Source organism: Pituophis catenifer, unplaced genomic scaffold, assembly GCF_029215685.1.
Source record: "Pituophis catenifer annectens isolate HBS135680 unplaced genomic scaffold, rPitCat1.0.hap2 SCAF_2, whole genome shotgun sequence".
NCBI lineage: Eukaryota > Metazoa > Chordata > Lepidosauria > Squamata > Colubridae > Pituophis > Pituophis catenifer.
Genome location: NW_027256882.1, coordinates 204130549 through 204148865, shown reverse-complemented (window position 1 = coordinate 204148865; position 18317 = coordinate 204130549). Strand labels below are relative to the sequence as shown.

General features: G+C 40.7%; 1 protein-coding gene across 2 annotated transcripts in view; it reads left to right on the top strand.

Annotated features, from left to right (window-relative positions):
- Positions 1-18317, top strand: part of ABCA1 (ATP binding cassette subfamily A member 1) — a 129590-nt gene that overhangs the window by 80554 nt on the left and 30719 nt on the right. For both annotated transcript variants that reach the window (XR_011600075.1, XM_070938540.1), the window contains exons 12-25: positions 3698-3886; positions 4887-5092; positions 5203-5379; positions 5717-5939; positions 6662-6883; positions 7451-7655; positions 9009-9119; positions 9987-10158; positions 10254-10385; positions 12341-12480; positions 13329-13466; positions 14934-15154; positions 15428-15500; positions 16250-16452. Coding sequence is in view for 1 of the 2 variants with exons in the window: in XM_070938540.1 (XP_070794641.1) it covers positions 3698-3886; positions 4887-5092; positions 5203-5379; positions 5717-5939; positions 6662-6883; positions 7451-7655; positions 9009-9119; positions 9987-10158; positions 10254-10385; positions 12341-12480; positions 13329-13466; positions 14934-15154; positions 15428-15500; positions 16250-16452 (2412 nt within the window). In the remaining variant the exon portion in view is untranslated. The remainder of the gene's footprint in view (positions 1-3697; positions 3887-4886; positions 5093-5202; positions 5380-5716; positions 5940-6661; positions 6884-7450; positions 7656-9008; positions 9120-9986; positions 10159-10253; positions 10386-12340; positions 12481-13328; positions 13467-14933; positions 15155-15427; positions 15501-16249; positions 16453-18317) is intronic.

Below are 18317 nucleotides of genomic sequence, written 5' to 3'. Positions count from 1 at the left end.
AGCCTTTCAAATACTGGAATACTGCTATCATGTCCTCCCTAGTCGTTCCTTTCTTAGACTAGCCAAACCCAAATCCTGCAACCGTAGTTCATATGTTTTAGTCTCCAGGCCTTTAATCATCTTAGTTGCTCTTCTTTGCACTTTTTCCAAAGTCTCAACATCTTTTTTGTAATGTGGTGACCAAAACTGGATGCAGTATTCCAGGTATGGCCTTATTACGGCTTTATAAAGTGCTAATAATACTTCACATGATTTTGATTCTATGCCCCTGTTTATACAATCAAAGATTGTATTAGCTTTCTGCTGGCTCATATTTAAGTGATCATCCACTAGGACTTCAAGGTCCCTCTCACAGTTACTGTTTTTGAGCCAGGTTTCATCTATTCTGTACTTGTACCTTTGGTTTTTCCTGCCTAAGTGTAAAACCTTGCTTTTCTCCATGTTAAATTTCATGTTGTTGGATAGGGCCATTGTTCAAGTCTGTCAAGATCTTTTTGGATCCTGAGCTTGTCTTCAGGTGTGTTGGCTATTCCTACTAGCTTAGTGTCATCTACAGGTTTGATGAGTTCCCCTTCTAGTCCCTCATCTAAGTCATTTATGAAGATACCGAGTCTAGGACGGAACCTTGTGTTACCCCCTCCCTTACTTCGCTCCATGTAGATGTAGTACCATTAAGGACAACTCATTGAGTATGGTTTGTCAGCCAGTTACAAATCTGTCTGGTGGTGATGCTGTCTATCCACATTTTTCTAGCTTATCAAGAAGTAGGTTGTAGTCTACTGTGTCGAATGCCTTGCTGAAGTTTATTATGTCCACAGCATTTCGCTAGTCTACTAATTCAGTCATTTTGTCAAAGAATGAAATAAAATTGGTTTGGCATGATCTGTTTTTAACAAACCCATGCTGGCTTTTAGTTATTAAAAAAAAACTTACTTGGAATTCTTTTCTTTATTTCTTGTTCACTTTCTTATTGCTGTCCCCTGTTCTTCTTATCTTCAGTGCAAAATCTGTACAGGTTTTATTCTGTTGAAAACTTAGGTTCTTGGTTCTGATTGCTGCCTGCTTAGTCTCATAGTATTCCTTCATCACTTGACCTTGATTTTAGTTTCTAGTTTCAAGACCAGGACATAATTGTCAGTCTTTGGTTGTCACTTCATGTTCTGGCCCTAGTTGTTCCCGCTGAAATTATCAGGGCAAAGTATGTAAAATCTGTACTGCTTTCCAGCATCTTCAGGGCAACCAGGTTAATGTGACCTGCTTTTGGGATGTTTTCACAACTGGAGTAAATGTAACCAGTCATACTGCTTTCCCTTTGTTTGCTGGCAGCCATTCTTTTCTAGCAGTTGCTCTCAGTTAGATTTTTTTTTTAACCTTAAAAAACATAATAGGCTATTTAACTATATGCAGTCCTAGGACCTTCCAAGTTCACTTGTTTTTCACTTGCAATCCCTGCTAGACACCAATAGCTTTCTGTCTGTGAAAAAGGATAATTTCACAAAGAAATGAAGGGTAAAGTTGAGGAACCCAGAAGAGAGAAATAAAAAGGTCCCCAATTGCTCAAAGGCTTTTTGTCGATGTCAGGGACCTTCTGCAAATGCCATGTAATCAATTTGCCTTCTAATTCAATATTCGAGTCTCGGGGGGTTCTAGGTGAACCCTAAAATAAAAGCAGGAAAAGTAAAAAGAAACAGAAAGTGGAGCTGGATTTGTCCAAAACCAAAACAGTGCAAAACTACAGGTAGTCCTCAACTTACGACTGATTGCTTAGCAGCCATTTAAAGTTACAACAGACACTCCCCCCCCCGAGCTACTTGTGACCTGGATTTAAAGTTCTGATGGACAATTCCCCCCTCCCATACAGTCATGTGATCACACTTGGATATTCCGCAACCAGCCTGCATTTATGGCCATCTGCAGCAGGTTCTACTTACCTTTACTACCAGTTCGCAGCGGGGCCACGTGCACTCTTCTGCGCATGTGCAGAAGTGTTTTGATGAAATTGGGGTCGGTGGGCGGAGCCTCCCACCGGTTTTACTACCAGTTCCACCACTGCAGAATGATCTGCAGCATTCCACGGTCATGCAATTGCAATTTGCGACATTTTTGGTTTATTTATATGTTTGTGTCAAGAAGCCTGTGGCAGCCAAATTCATGTAAGAACCATGGCATTTGCTTAACAACCGCCACAAAAAGTTTGTAAAATTGAGTGCAGTCACTTGCTGACACATTTAGCATGACTTATGACCGTAATTCTGAGCTCATTTATGGTTGTAAGTTGAGGACTATCTGGAACATGGTGTAAAAGTGAGATAGTAGGTACAGTGGCCATGCAAAAGAGATTACAGTTCGAGGTGAGGAAGGGAGGCAAGCCTATCTTAGGCTGACTGACTAGGTGGCTCAATGGCTAAAACACTGAACTTGTCGATCAGAAAGGCCGTCAGTTTGGCGGTTCGAATCCCTAGTACAGGTCTCCTCCTTGAGCAGGGGGTTGGACTAGATGACCTCCAAGGTCCCTTCCAATTCTGTTAGTTACTTATATTACTTATGCATCCCATGAGGATAGCACAGTTATCAAGCCACTTCAGACTTTATCCTGCCAGCATGGAATCGCAATTTGACAGTGGTGTTTTTAGCTGGCAGAAACAAACTGTGGCACTTGAAACCAGTCCTGGAAAAATTGAGTTGTAATTTTGTACCCAGGTACCTAAGAATTGAGCAGGACTTGTTTCTAGGTAAAGATGGAAGAACTGCTCCATGAATATTCTTAGCAGTTTAACTCCATACACAAGGATTGAAATGGCCAGTCTGCAGCCTAAGCTTTTAGAAAGGGGAAAAAAAACACCATTGACCCATTTTGGTCATACAAATGGAAACAATTTCTTCTTTTCCATCCTGTTCTTCTGGCTTCAGAAATGTTTGTTTACTTTGTTCAATGCGACCCGGTTTTCTGGAGATCTTATGCGAGATTGCCATCTGGTGGATCCAGCATTGAAAGCATGCCCTGAACCTTCACAGATGAGGGTGCAATAAAAGACACTGATTTTTACCTCATCCCACAAGTGTACAAGGTTCCTGTGATTCGTAAGGGGTCCTGTGAAGACCTCGCTCCAGATCTCCTGCATAAATGTTTTACTTACTAAGATTCATGAGGCAGTCAACATGGCAGGTTGAGGAACGGTGGGAAAGAAACAAAATTGGCAACTGATCTAACCAATATTCCAGGTTTTCCAATAATCTAAGTTCTTAGAAAAAGACCAGAGGAGAATTAAATTACAAGCAGTTTTCCCAGCCATAAAAAGAAATGAAAATTCCTATTGGGTTTCTGCATGCCAACAGTCTTCTCTATCTGGCGAACATATTGGAGTGCAATTCTCCATCATTCCCTGCCTCCATTCCCTGGAACCACATTGCCCTAAGACTTTTAATAGGTTGGGGAAGGTTGCTGTGAACATCTGTTCCAAGTTATTGATAAACATTGGTAGAAATAGCAGTTTTGTTGTTTTCTCCTTATATAGCAAACTGCTATATCATAGCTTACAGAAGTTTAGATTCCCTATTCTTTAACAACAAGCTGCACTTTCAAGTGGAATGAATGAATGAATGAATGAATGAATGAATGAATGGCAATAGCTCTTCTTTTTTCCCCTCTTTTCAGGGCGAGTTTAACTAAACCCTTTTGCTCTTTTGGTTACTGTAGGTTTTGCTGAAGAGTGAGTACCTTTGGAACCAATACTTGGTCGGTTCAAGATGGAGCAGGGAGGAGGTTGCCCAATTCCTGGCAAAACACCCTGAGGATGTTGGTCCAATGAATGACTCTATTTATACCTGGAGGGATGCATTCAATGAAACCGATCGAACCATTATGACTATTTCCCATTTTATGGAAGTGAGTCTCCTATTCTTGATGGAGGATTATTTATTTTATTTTCTGTATTTGTTAGGATGATTGATTCCAAAGTAAATAGTGATTTGTGGAAGAGGAAAGGAAGGGAAACGGTTTCCAAAGATATGTACAATGAATTTTTGAATTAGGGATTATGGTGGTAATTGAGTTTTGGGGGGGAGGGGGTTTGCTTTGAGTTTTATTTATTTTATTTATTTTTGTTAGCCTGGAAGTTATCTGTGATCCTTACTTATCTGTGAGGGGTCTGAGCTTGGTTGTTTTCTTACAGTCAATTCATTATCAAACTAGGTAACATTATCAATCCTAGGACTGATGTTGTTACCTAGTTTGGAGAATGAAACGCCTGTGAAGAAACAACCAGGCTCAGAGAGCACCAAGGACCCCTCATTTCAACCCTGAGCTGTAAACAATCTCTTTTATTGTTACTTATCTGTCTCTCACAGAGAGATTAAGGCTCCTAAAGGGAGAATAGTAACCCATGAGTGCTCTGTCACATCAGTTGTTCAAGGGACCCAAACCAGATCTCTGGAATTCTTTGTTTTGTTTTGTGTAGGAAAAGTGGTGTATATGAAAGGCACGAACCTATTGTCACAATTGTTGACAATAGGTTAGACAACCTGGTTCCTTATAGGTTTTGGATTCCAGGTTTGATTATCCCTAACTATTGATCATTTTGTCTTAATATTTTAGAAACTGCAGTCTGAAATGTCTGGAAAGTTTCCTACTCTTCAAATTAAGTTGTGAGAAGTCAAATAGGACTTTTGACTAAAATGACATGAAAACAGGCTCGCTTCTAGAAAAATGCTTTTAACAAAGGCTCTCTAAGCACCACCAACTATGATATACAGCAAAATAAACAAAGATTCACCCCGAATCAGAGATAGAAAATCACTTCCTAGGGAAAAAAAAATGACATTTTGGTTTTCCATCCCCCCCCCAATTAAACTTCAGCTTCCAACTCAATTCTTGGTTGTCATTTCAGTGCGTCAATTTAAACAAGTTGGAAGCTGTGCCTGATGAAGGGTGGCTTCTCAGCAAATCCATGGAATTGCTGGACCAGAGACGATTCTGGGCTGGCATAATTTTCCCTGAAATTGCGCCTAAGAGTGTGGATTTGCCCCATCATGTCAAGTATAAGATACGGATGGATATCGACAGCGTGGAAAGGACCAACAAAATTAAGGACAAGTGAGCATCTTTTGAAACAGCTTTGTTAAGATTCTGACTGTAGTCTTAGACTTGAGAACTTTAATTCATAATCACTACAGCAGTAAAATTGTTCTTTTCTGTTCTTGCAGATTCTGGGACCCAGGTCCTCGAGCTGATCCTTTTGATGACATGCGCTACATTTGGGGAGGCTTCACTTACTTGCAGGATGTAATAGAGCAAGCAATCATCCGGACTTTGACAGGTTCCGAGAAGAAAACTGGCATCTATGTTCAGCAGATGCCTTATCCATGTTACGTGGACGACACGTAAGACTTATTAGATGAATACCCTGTTGATATTTCTGATTCCGCCCTAATGTAGAACCAGCTATATTATGACAAATTTAAAATTACATTTTATCTTAGCTGGAGGATATAATAAGAATTTCTGCTTTAAAAAGTCCCTAGTTCAGTCCTCCGAGGGGAAGGTGCTGTAAGAAGCCTCCTTCAGTCATCTCTAAGAAAGCAGGTACCTTCAAGATGGTGACAAGGATGCTTCCTAGGATTGTTTTTATTCCCTGGGTCCAAGAGTCTTTAGAAATAATAGCAACTGCCTCTGAAAATATCCCCCCAAACCTTTGTTTGCCTGCTCTTCCCTTTCTAGATTCTTGCGTATCTTGAGCCGGTCAATGCCTCTTTTCATGACTTTAGCATGGATCTACTCAGTAGCAGTGATCATCAAGGGGATTGTATATGAGAAGGAAGCTCGGCTGAAAGAGACAATGAGGATCATGGGCCTCAACAATGGCATCCTCTGGCTTAGCTGGTTCATTAGTAGCTTCATCCCCATTCTCATGAGCGCAGGGCTTCTGACATTCATCCTTAAGGTGAGATTGACTTCACTTTCCCCCCCTCCTTTCTTGATGGATTAATGTTGTGGTTAAAAATATTAAGAACTCTTCTCCAAACTTGCACACTCGGAATACAGTAGACAACTAGCCAATATAATTCTCAGTTGGCAAAGGACAATTATGGTGCAAGGTTATAGGAATAGCCCAACCTATCTAGAAGGTGCTGGCCTGGAAGTGTGATGTAGAACATGAATCTATTTCCTCAATACCAGTTTCTCTCAATCTTGGGAACCTGAAGAAGTACGGACTTCAGGTCCCAGTGTTCTCCAGGCATTGATAGAAAGGATTAGCCTTGGCTAAAACTTTAGCTGAATTCAGATATTTTACACAACATGGCAAGTCAGAACCAGCCAGATCATAGTATGGCTCAGTGTAGTGTGTGATCCTGGCCTTTGTTCAAGCATGTGTCACAAAGTTGGATACCTCCAAAATATTTCTATGAATTCTTGGAAAATGACAATGAAAAAGATAGTCAGTAACAGATCGGGGTAGCCATCTAGCATGTCTGTAGAAGAATATGGATGGTGCAAGGTCACTAGTCTTCACCTCTTACCTGGGGGGAAAACGGAACTTGGATGTTGAAAGTATACTCGACAAAGCTCTCCAGCCATTTGTAGCGGTTGTATTTTTTTTTTTTTAATGGTACAGTGTTTGGTGCAACACAAATTTATTTCCTCTTTCTCTTCTTTTTTATCCAGAAAGGAAACTTGCTGCCCTATAGTGACCCCACTTTGATTTTCGTCTTCCTGTCTCTCTTTGGTGTAGTAACCATCTCAGAGTGCTTCCTCATCAGCACCTTCTTCTCCAGGGCCAACATAGCAGCTGCTTGTGGAGGAATTATCTATTTTACTCTTTATTTGCCTTATGTCTTATGTGAAGCCTGGCAGAATTATATCGGTTTCTCTGTCAGAATATTTGCAGTGAGTATTGGCAGTAAGCAGGCAAACCTTTTTGTTGTGGGTTAAGCAAAAGAAATTTTTCAGAGTCTGGTATTTTTAAGATGCTTAGAACAATGATTCTCATTTCTGCAACTCGGATGGAAAATTTTAGCCATGTACTTCTGGAAAGTTGGGAGGGCTGTAATTGAAGAGATTTTTTCTGAGTATTTTTTAACACTGGTTCCTTAAATCTATGATTAATGTGTAACAAAATCTAAGTTACATTTCAACTCTTTGTAAAGCTTTTAGATCCACCAAATTACATGGATTCCCAATGCACTTTAATCTATTTTGCTGATCTCTGACTGGAAGTGGTAGTCATAATATTTACTGCCCTTTGCATGGAAAACATTTTTCTGTGAAACCTTCCCATCAACCCTAGGAGCAAGGAGACATGATTGGGGCAAAGCTACCAAGAGTACTTTGGGTCCCTTTTACTTAGTATATGTAACAGTTGCTGGTCTAATCTGACCCATTGACTTTCCTCACATTAAAAAACGTAAATAGTAAATGTAATAGGAGTACTAAATGGTGGTCTTTCTTCACCAGAGCCTACTTTCTCCTGTTGCCTTTGGATTTGGCTGCGAGTATGTTTCCCTGTTTGAAGAACAGGGGATTGGGTTGCAGTGGGACAGTTTCTTTGAAAGCCCAGTGGAAAAAGATAACTTCAACTTTACTATATCTGTGTTCATGATGGTGCTGGATAGCTTGTTGTATGGCACTATGACTTGGTACATTGAGTCTGTTTTTCCAGGTGAGTAATCCTTTTCCTTCTCCTTCTCTTTTCCTCTTCCTCTTCCACTTCCTCCTCCTCCTCCTCTTTCTTTTCCTCTTCCTCTTCCTCCTCCTCCTGTTAGTTTCTACAGCCCCATCTTCGTCTCCCAGTAAAACGACTTGTCCCAGTAAAAGCCACTGTCCTGTGGAGGATGGGGAGAATAGCTGCTCCTCTGCAGGGGAGAAAGCAGAAAAACAGTGGCAAGAAATAAAAGCATCTCAAGTCTTTCAGGAAGTGTGTATGGGAGGGTTGATCTAAGGAACCATGATCAGAAGAGAATTCCCATAATGAGAAGTGCCCATTCTGCAATACTGACTTCATAACATTTCCACTGGAGAAGTAGCAAAAATCCGGACTAATTGGTTCAGTTGCAGAAATGGTTCCAAAGGTCTCAAGTATTGTGGAGAACACCAGACAGGAACAATCCCTAGATATGGGAAGTCTGCCTTCCTATGTATAAAGCCTTAATTGTGTGATTACTTTACTCAGAGTTTTTTTTTTTAAATTTGATTTATATGCCGCCCTTCTCCGGAGACTCAGGGTGGCTTACAATGCATTAAGCAATAGCTTTCATACTTTTTTGTATATTTATACAAAGTCAGCTTATTGCCCCCACAAACTGGGTCCTCAATTTACCTACCTTAGAAAGGATGGAAGGCTGAATCAACCTTGAACCTGGTGAGATTTGAACTTACAGTAATTGCAGACAGCTGGTGTTAATCACAATGCTATCAGTCTGCTGAGCCACCAGGCCCTAGCCACCATATGCAGAGGCTCTAAACTTGTAAGCAGATTTCTCAAATCGTAAGCGAAGGTATTTTAACAGTTCAGATCAGAAAATCTTTTTTGAAGGATACATTTACAGCAATGTTATATACTGCTTTCAATGTTGCCTGCTGGATATATTTCTAGAAAAATTAATTGCACACATTCAGAGTCTTTCTGAATTGATCTTACTGTAGAGATACAAAGAATCCCACTATATCATCCAGTCTGCACCTTAATAAATGGAAATAAAGTAAATTGAACTACGGGGTTACAAGTAGAAATTCTAGAAGGCAATCAAAACAAATGTGTGTGCCGGTTAAAAGAATACATTTGTATATGTGATTTACAAATGGAAAGAACCTAGAATCTGTTTCAAGCAGTTTTAGTACTTAGGGTTAAATCATATACTGTATGTATCGCTTCCCAAATCAAATAGGTTGATGTGGCTAGAACTTGTGATCTAGTTCTAGAATGTGGTTCAGCCATTTCAGAAGCGCCTTTTCCTCTCTCAAATGCTGTGACCGATTCTTTTGTTTCATGAAAAGTTCTTTGCATTCTGTTTAGGTCAATATGGCATTCCCAGACCTTGGTACTTCCCCTTTATGAAATCCTATTGGTTTGGTGAGGAATCGGGGGGACAGTGGCTCCCTTCTCATGCTGCAGGATCCTCAGAAAGTAAGTGACTCATTTGTAATCTTAGACACTTGCTAAGGGGGTCATCATCATCATCATCATTACATCCTGTGCAGAGCACATTAAGCAGCAAGTATTTTCCAGCAGTTCTGATCTTTCACATCATCTTTGGCATCGTTCCAAGGGACACTAATGATCTTAAGATCTACCTTTAATGTTTGCCGATTTTTTTGAGGCCGAGTTTGTTTCCTCTTTCCTCCAGGAGGTATCCCAACATAGTGCCATTTTTGGATGCCTGTCTTTAGGCATACATAAGATATGACCAACATTTGACGTTCATTCACAGTTCTCGATGGGTGTTCTAAATCTGATCGTTGCAGTACCTCTTCATTAGTGATGTAGTCACAATATGAGACATGGAGGAATTTTCTCAGGAAGAGGGGTCATTAAGGAGTAATGTTGGGATTTCTTGCAATTCAGAAAGGTTGGATCTGATGGAACATGGACTAATCCTGCAAAAACATGATTGGATCTTAAGCTGTAGCGTTGATGCCAAAATAAACCTAACCAAGGCCTGTTCAGAAACAATAACATATTTGATCAAACCTAGGTCAGATAATTCTTCATATATATATATATATATATATATATATATATATATATATATATATATATATATATATATATATATATATTTGATGGAAATCTTCTGACATTTCATAGTTCTACTTGGGATCAGTTAGATTGCCTACAATCATATAACCCGGGATTCATAAAGTGGCTACATCTACATCATATCCCAATGTGCCCTATGATCTCTATTATTTTCACTACCTACAAAATGATCACACACAATACCAATAAAAATCTGATTACTTGCTTAGTTGGATTTCCTTTCTTTTTTTATAGTTTGTATGGAAGAAGAGCCAAGCCATCTCCCTCTTGGAGTGTCCATTAAGAACTTGGTGAAAGTTTACCGTGATGGCAAGAAGCTGGCTATAGATGGTCTTACACTGAATTTCTATGAAGGGCAAATTACCTCCTTCTTAGGACACAATGGAGCAGGAAAAACTACCACAATGTAAGAGGGAAATTTGTTAAAGAAGAAGAAATGACATCTTGATACATAGTTGACTCTGTCAGGCTGGAAACTAACTCCTTCTCTATTATGTTTAGGTCCATTTTGACTGGCTTATTCCCCCCAACCTCAGGCACAGCCTTCATCCTGGGTAAAGATATCCGTTCTGAACTCAGCACTATCCGGAAGAATCTGGGTGTTTGTCCTCAACACAATGTCTTATTTGATGAGTGAGTCGCATTACCAATCACAATTCCCTTGTATATCTACTCATTTATTTCCTTGTTAGGAAAATGCATAGGGTATGATGGGAGATGATGGTGGTGGGGAGAGAGTATACATATGCCCATACTGTATGTCTGGTAGTCGTATTGCAGGCTAACTCTGCTTATGGTCTAGAATTTGATCCTGATGGGCTCGAGGTTGACTCAGCCTGAGGTCGGTAAAATGAGGACCCAGATTGTTGGGGGCAATATGCTGACACCGTAAACCACTGAGAGAGTGCTGTGAAGCACTATGGGATTGTATATAAGTCTAAGTGCTATTGCTATATGAATAACTGTGTTAATGTTGGCTAGTTCACCAAGTTCATGTTCGGTAGCAGGGATCTCCAACCTTGGCAACTTTAAGCCTGGTGGACTTCAACTCCCAGAATTCTGGGGGTTGAAGTCCATCAGGCTTAAAGATGCCAAGATTGGAGACCCCTCTTCTCTAGGATGCATTGCTTTGCTTCAAAAATGTCCTCAAATTCTTAAACTGCTTCAGAAAAAACATGATGGAATATTTAGGTAGGAACAGCACTAAATAGAAAACATACCAGAATCACATTTTTTTCCAAACAGGACAGTTGTGTACTGTGTTGTGACACAGTAAATAAAAGCTTTCTAATGCATGTTTAGGTTATTTTTACTGATTGTTCCTGGAACTGGGTCCAGACAATAAATCATGGGTAGTTTCATCTGTAGTACGTTTATTGTTTTTTGTAAATACCAGTGCTTGGAACTTTTGGAAGAAACCAGAAGATAAAGGGCAAGACTAAGCAGTGGCTTCAGCCCCTGGTTTATTTTGAGAGGAACAATCCTCCAATCATGATTCATCCTGTATATTACACAATTATCTGATATCACCGTCCATGGATGATTAGATGTATCTGCTTGTAGGGAATATTAGCAGGCAGGGTTAATGAATTGATAAGCCATAATTTGGCTTTTTTTGTTGTGTCAGCCGCATTTGCTCCCTGTAAATAGATTTACTGCCCACTGAAGCATGGTAAGTGCTTGGCAAAGAGAGTGTTGTGCAAGAACTCATTTATATTTACAAGATAGAGCCCTTTTGTTTTCATTTGCTGACTGTGTAACTAAATGAGATTGTTGGCAACTTTCTTCAGATGCTCTGATTCCCCCAGATGCTCAAAAGTTATGAGCGTTCACCCCAAGTGATACAATTTTCTTGAATGGCTTTGTCTCCTGTAACCCTTCAGTCGTGCTCCCTATACATATTTGTATTGTGCTTAAAACCTTGTATAAGAGAGAGGAGAGCAGGGAAGGGGAGGAGACTATTCTAGTTCTACCTTGGACATGAAAGTCAGCTGGGTGACTTCGGGCCAGTCACTCACTCTCTCTCTCTCTCAGCTCAACCTACCTCACAAGTTTGCTGTTGTGGTGAACATTGAAAGACAAAGGAGTATTATATACAGTATGTTCATCGCCTTACATTACTTTTGAAGTAATAAAGACAGGACAAAAATCTAATAAATAAATAAAACAACCGCGCCCTCCTAATGCTCCATTATCTCCATTAGTATATCCTCATTGTATCCAAGTTGATGGGTCTTCTAGAAGCTGCAGTCAAGGAAGAAAAGCATCTGTCTGAGAGAGGACAGATTAGGAAATATTAAGATAGATAATAAATGGTCTGAGAAGCTGTAAGAAACCTTCTTTGATCTGTGTATAGATGGACTTTTAATTTCCCCCACTTACCGGTATTCTAAAACATCTAGTCCTCAGATTTTATATCGTATCAACTATGGCTGGGTATCGAAACTATAAATGTGAAAATAGCCTATCCTAGGCATAGCCTCAATTCTAAAAATAGATTAATTAACAGAACCAAACCACACACACACACACACATACACACATATACACACTGTCTCATTTCTCATCCATTTCTCCCTTTTGTCTAGGCTGACGGTGGAAGAACATATTTGGTTTTACGCACGCCTGAAGGGGCTGCCGAAAAACTTGGTGAAAAAGGAAATGGAACAAATGGCTACAGATGTTGGCTTGCCTCACAAACTCAAATCCAAGACAAACCAACTCTCTGGTAAATTGCTATTATTCAGTTATTTAGTTTTGCTTATCTACATATCTGTAGAATATAACATATTGAGAGCTCTCATTGCTCTTCTTTTGTAAGCTACAAGGGGACTTTCTAAACTCTTGAGGGATGTTGTACATCTTTGTACACAACGTTCTATTTATTGTGGGTGGTTAGATGGAGAAGCAAATGGGAAGAAAAAATCATGGAGGATGGTCTCGGTTAGCAGCAAACATCAAGATTCCTCCTGGATGGTCAGAAAAATTTGGAGAAGAAAATTGTTCTTCTCCTCTACATCCTGTGATTTACAGGCTCTTCCTTGAGGAATTTAATGAATTAAAGGAAAAGAAAACCAAGGTCTCATTTCAAGATGGCCCATCCATATTTGAGAAATCATTGCTAAAGAATGGCAAGAAAAATCCAATGGTGTCAGTCTGGAAAGATAGATAGATAGATAGATAGATAGATAGATAGATAGATAGATAGATAGATAGATAGATAGATATTTGTCTCCTAAAGGCATGGATGTGTCCTTCTTCAAATTATATAATAATTAGTAGTGGTGTAGCTCATCTGAAGGATAGGTAAGGATAGTTAATTGGGAAAGACTATTTCAGTTATAACATGCCTGCCCATTGGTTACCCATTGGGATATATTAACCTAAGTGCATGATGGTTAGTTCTTCGTATTTATTTGTTAATCAAATTTAACCATGGTCACCCATCTCATGAAAAGCTGTGTACAACAATTAGATGAAACTACGCACATATAAAGGAATTGTTGTAAGAATATAAAAGCATTAAACATTAAATTATCCCCAGAGAGCCTAAATCTGTCCAAACTTGTCTCCTAGGTGGCATGCAGAGAAAACTTTCAATAGCGCTGGCCTTTGTAGGTGGTTCTAAAGTTGTCATTCTTGATGAGCCAACTGCTGGAGTGGATCCGTATTCCCGAAGAGGAATCTGGGAGTTGCTCTTGAAATATCGACAAGGTATTCTTTTATCTTGTGGAGCAATGAAACTTTGCATGCTTATATTGGATGATGATTGTCGGAAGCAAACATTTTATATAGAAAAGAGCAGAGGTTTAGTGGCAAAACACCTATCTTACATGCAGAAGGTTCCTACTTCAATTTCTGTTATCTCCATTTTGAGCTAGGAAAGAGTCCTATCTGAAACCCCAGAAAGCAATTGCTACCTAATGTATACAGTATTACGTTTGCTCAGACAGTGATCTGATTCTATACAATGTAATTCTATATATGGTATTTTTGTTTGCTTTTTTGTATGCAAGAATGATACACTTAATTATACGCAATAAGAAATTCACTATTTTCATTCAATATTCCACTTAATGTAACTGTATTTGAACTCTCAAGGTGTGTTTGCCAAAGATTTATGTGCAGAAGAAGATTGGGCATACCTAAAATGGCTTAAACCAAGGGTGTCAAATTTGATTTGTGTTTGACCTCGGGTGGTGGGTGTCGGAGGGGCATGGCCAGCTTGATATCACTTGTGTCGGGGCGTCTGTGGTGGCCCGAGTGCTCTGCCAGTGAAAATGGGCTCACGAATCCGTTTTTGACTGTGACAGCTTCCTACCACCCTCTGCCAGCGAAAATGGAGCTCGAGGGAGCCGTGCATGCCCCCCCCCAGCTCCATTTTCACTGAGGTTAGCAGGGGATTGTCACGGCCAAAAACAGAGTTTGGGAGGGCCACATGTGGCCCTCCCAAGCTCCATTTTCACTGGCAGAGGCACCGCGGGCCAGTCCTTCGCTGTTTCCAAGGCGGCCTGTGGGCCAGATCTAAGCACCCCGCAGGCCGGATTTGGCCCATGGGCCTTGACTTTGAGACCCCTGGCTTAAATTAAGCCTAAACTGGCTCTTCAAGATCTTCCAGATGAAACCTTTAGTCTTGCTAACATTTTGGTCAGAACAATCTAGCCGTATTATTTTTCTGATGTTTCAAGTTAAGGTGTCTCCCAGCCCAACAATCTGCAATCTTTTAAACTAGAGATGCTAAGGTTTTCTGCAATGCTACATGTGTTCTCTTCCACTGAGCTAAGGATGTTCCTTATGAAGTGGTGTTTGAATAGGCTGTGGTCCTCCAGTTGAACCTTCAGTTATTTGTAAAGTTGTGCATAGGAGAAAGAACTTGATGCTACTGACAACATTTCTATGCTTTAATTAATGGGCAATAATAACATTGACATCAGATTTCAGCCAGCTAGAATGGCAGATGTTGATCTTCTATATCTTCTAGCTATGGCTTTTGTAAGAACATCTACAAGACTCTTTGGACAAGCATGGGACCACTATGGCTGTGTGGAAAGTTAATTTGCTCCTATTTACCTGGTGTTCATTTACCGTCTCCAAGCTGTTGCTTGCCCATGTAAGGAAAACAGAAATCACTGTTTGATCACTAAGCTTCCCTAATACGTGCGTGTTTCTTTTGAATTGTAGGTCGCACTATCATTCTCTCCACCCACCACATGGATGAGGCAGACATCCTTGGAGACCGAATTGCCATCATATCTAATGGCAAACTTTGTTGCGTTGGCTCTTCATTATTCCTGAAGAACCAGCTGGGCACAGGATACTACCTGACCTTAGTCAAGAAGGATGTGGATTCCTCACTCAGCTCCTGTAGAAACAGCAGCAGCACAATATCTTACCTGAAAAAGGTAGGAGATGTTGCTAGTGCGGTCTAAAACAATCTAAATAGATGAGGCTTCTGAACTACGATAACTTCTTTCTTGAGGTCTATAATCATACAAAATATTCAGGAGCACAATGGCATAGTCTAAAGACATAGCAATATTCCGATTTCTGATTGATTTGATTTCAATGCCTGCCTTGGTTGCTCTTGTGTCAGAGTTGCAGTGTTCTTAAAATGTACTTCCTCCTGATCTACTTGAGCTAAAAGATCTTTCAATTGCCTTTTCTTCTGTAACTAGGATGACAGTGTTTCGCAGAGTAGTTCTGATGCAGGCCTTGGGAGTGACCATGAAAGTGACACCCCAACAATAGGTAAGGTTGTTTCTTGCATACTGAATTTCTGCACTTTGTTTGGCTAGATGGGGAGTTCTTAATCCCCATTGTGATAGAATTTTGATATTAATTTTCTTGGCATTTAAAAAAAATAGTCCAAAGTCTGCAGCATTGATAGACTATTAGTCTAAGCAAGGTGGGTTAAAAACTTAGGCTTTGCTTCTGGCAGTTGCCTTTTATTGATGGTTAATATGGTGGTGGGATTCTTCTCTCCTCCTACATCCCACAATACCTGCTCTTTTAGAGAGGGCCTCACCCCTTAGAATAGATCTGGGAAGAACATAGGTAGCACCCCCTCTACTCATGGCCCAAGGGAACTTTCTCTGTTACTTGAGAATCTTTCCATGGACAGGGGAAGCCCTTCTATTCATGGAAATAGCAATAGTAATAGCAGTAGCACTTAGACTTATATACTGCTTCATAGTGCTTTTACAGCCCTCTCTAAGCGGTTTACAGAGTCAGCATATTGCCCCCAACAATCTGGGTCCTCATTTTTACCCACCTTGGAAGGATGGAAGGCTGAGTCAACTTGAGCCTGGTGAGATTTGAACTGCCGAACAGCAGATAGCAGACAGCTGAAGTAGCCGTTATCTTATATTGCTTCAACTCCCCATGATAAGCACTTTGATCATTAGCAATACCTGATAACGAAAAGATTATATTTAGTTGGTACAGCACAAAGCAACAGTGGCAACGGCAGAATCTGATGACTTCTTGCATTCTTCTAGATGTATCTGCAATTTCTAATATGATTATGAAGCACGTTCCAGAAGCAAAGCTAGTGGAGGACATTGGCCACGAGTTAAGTTATGTTTTGCCCTATGAAGCTGCCCGAGAAGGAGCTTTTGTGGAGCTGTTTCATGAGATCGATGACCGCCTCTCTGACCTGGGTATTTCCAGCTATGGCATTTCTGAGACTACCTTGGAAGAGGTATGTGAAGCATGCAGATGACAGCAGCAATTCTCAAATTGTCCCTAGCTTGGTTTGATCCCAGCAAAGTGTGGCTGAGATGTATTTATTTATTAATTACTTACTTTTATTATTAAATTCCTACACCGCCAACCTCACCCAAGGGACTCTGGATGGTTTAGAACAACATTAATATATCTATACGAGGAACAGCTCAGATTTAAAAAAAACCAAGTTAAGAAGAAAGTTAAAATTTACCAGTTAAAAGTGAAAACCAGAATTTAAAAAATCAGAACGCTAAAAGAGTTAATAAGGCAGAAGCAGAAGCAGCAGTGCCCTCAAGCCACCAGCCACCCAGGGGTGAAATGTTCCTGGTTCGGACCGGTTCAGCTGAACTGGTAGCGATGGCAGCCGGTGGTTCGGAGAACTGGTAGCGATGGCGGCGCGAGGCTCCACTCACCTGCCCGGTCATTGTTGTTTCCTGGTTTTAACCAGGAAGTAACCTGTTTTTTACCCTCTGCACATGTGCAGAAGGGTTTGCGCATGCGCAGAGGGTCCAAGCATACGCGCAGCGCATGCACTTTCGAACCAGTTGGGAAGGTAAGTAGATTTCACCCCTGTCAGCCACCCCCAGGGTTGCAACACACCCCATGCTAATTAGCAAAGCCAGGTCTTAACATTCTTCCAGAGGACCAACAATTGAGGTTTGCCTCAATTCTGAAGGTCAGATGTTCCAAAGGGCAAAAGCAGCAGCAGCAGAAAAAGCAGAGATGGTATTCAGCAGTTTCTGAAAAGTTCTGGAGAACCAGTAGCGGAAATTTTGAGTAGTTCGGAGAACCGGTAAATACCATCTCTGACTAGCCCCACCCCCATCTATTCTTTGCCTCCTGAGTCCCAGCTGATCGGGAAGAAATGGGGATTTCGCAGTAATCTTCCCCTGGAGTGGGGAGGGAATGGAGATTTTACAGTATCCTTCGCCTGTCACACCCACCAAGCCACGCCCACCAAGCCACACCCACAGAACCGGTAGTAAATTTTTTTGAATCCCACCCCTGAGAGAAAGCCTTCCTCTTGCATCCCGCCAGTCAAAATTCTTTGACCAATGGGATAGGCAGCAAACAGCATGTCCTTCCCTGCTTAACCAGGTGGGATGGATCAATGTAATTGGGAAAAGATTGCTCCTGAGGTCCAATAGTAGCCTTCTTGCACTTGGCAGAGGGGTAAGCTTCCAAAACGTATTAACACCCCATTCTCATGAAATGAATCGCAGTGTTGCAAAACTGTGTTTTGGCTTTTCTGGTGGGCAGAATAGTAATAGAAATAAATAGTAATAGTAGTAAATACAAACTTAAGAATTTCATACTATTCATGGATCTAATTCTCCAATGTTATGAACTGCGGTCAGGGAATATTCAGATGTCTCTGATGAGCTGCACATGAGGGTAGAAACTTCATCTCCATGGATGTTACTGTGAGCTATGCTAAAAGCAGCTCTCTACAGTTCTGCCTCTGGATTTTACTTATGCTTATCAGGGCATCCATGCATGGCGGTAGAGGCCTAATCAGAACTGCCATCTGTGAGGTCTTTAAAAAACTCATCTTCCCCCCCCCCCCAGCTTTCTTTGGGAAAGGAACTGCTCTCCCCTAGCATCTCTGCAGGGAACTTTGAAAAAAACTGGCTCACCCTAATCTTAACCCTACCGTAGCCCTACCTGGAAATGTCATGGATTAAATCAGGAACCCTTTTTCTCAGAAATATGTGGCCTGCCACTTGGGGATAGCTCATCTTGGCTTTTTTTCAAACATGATTTTCTCTCTTCCTCCCACAAAGCTTGAATTCTCTTCCATGAGATCCATATCTTTGGGTCTTTTCTTTCTTACTTGTA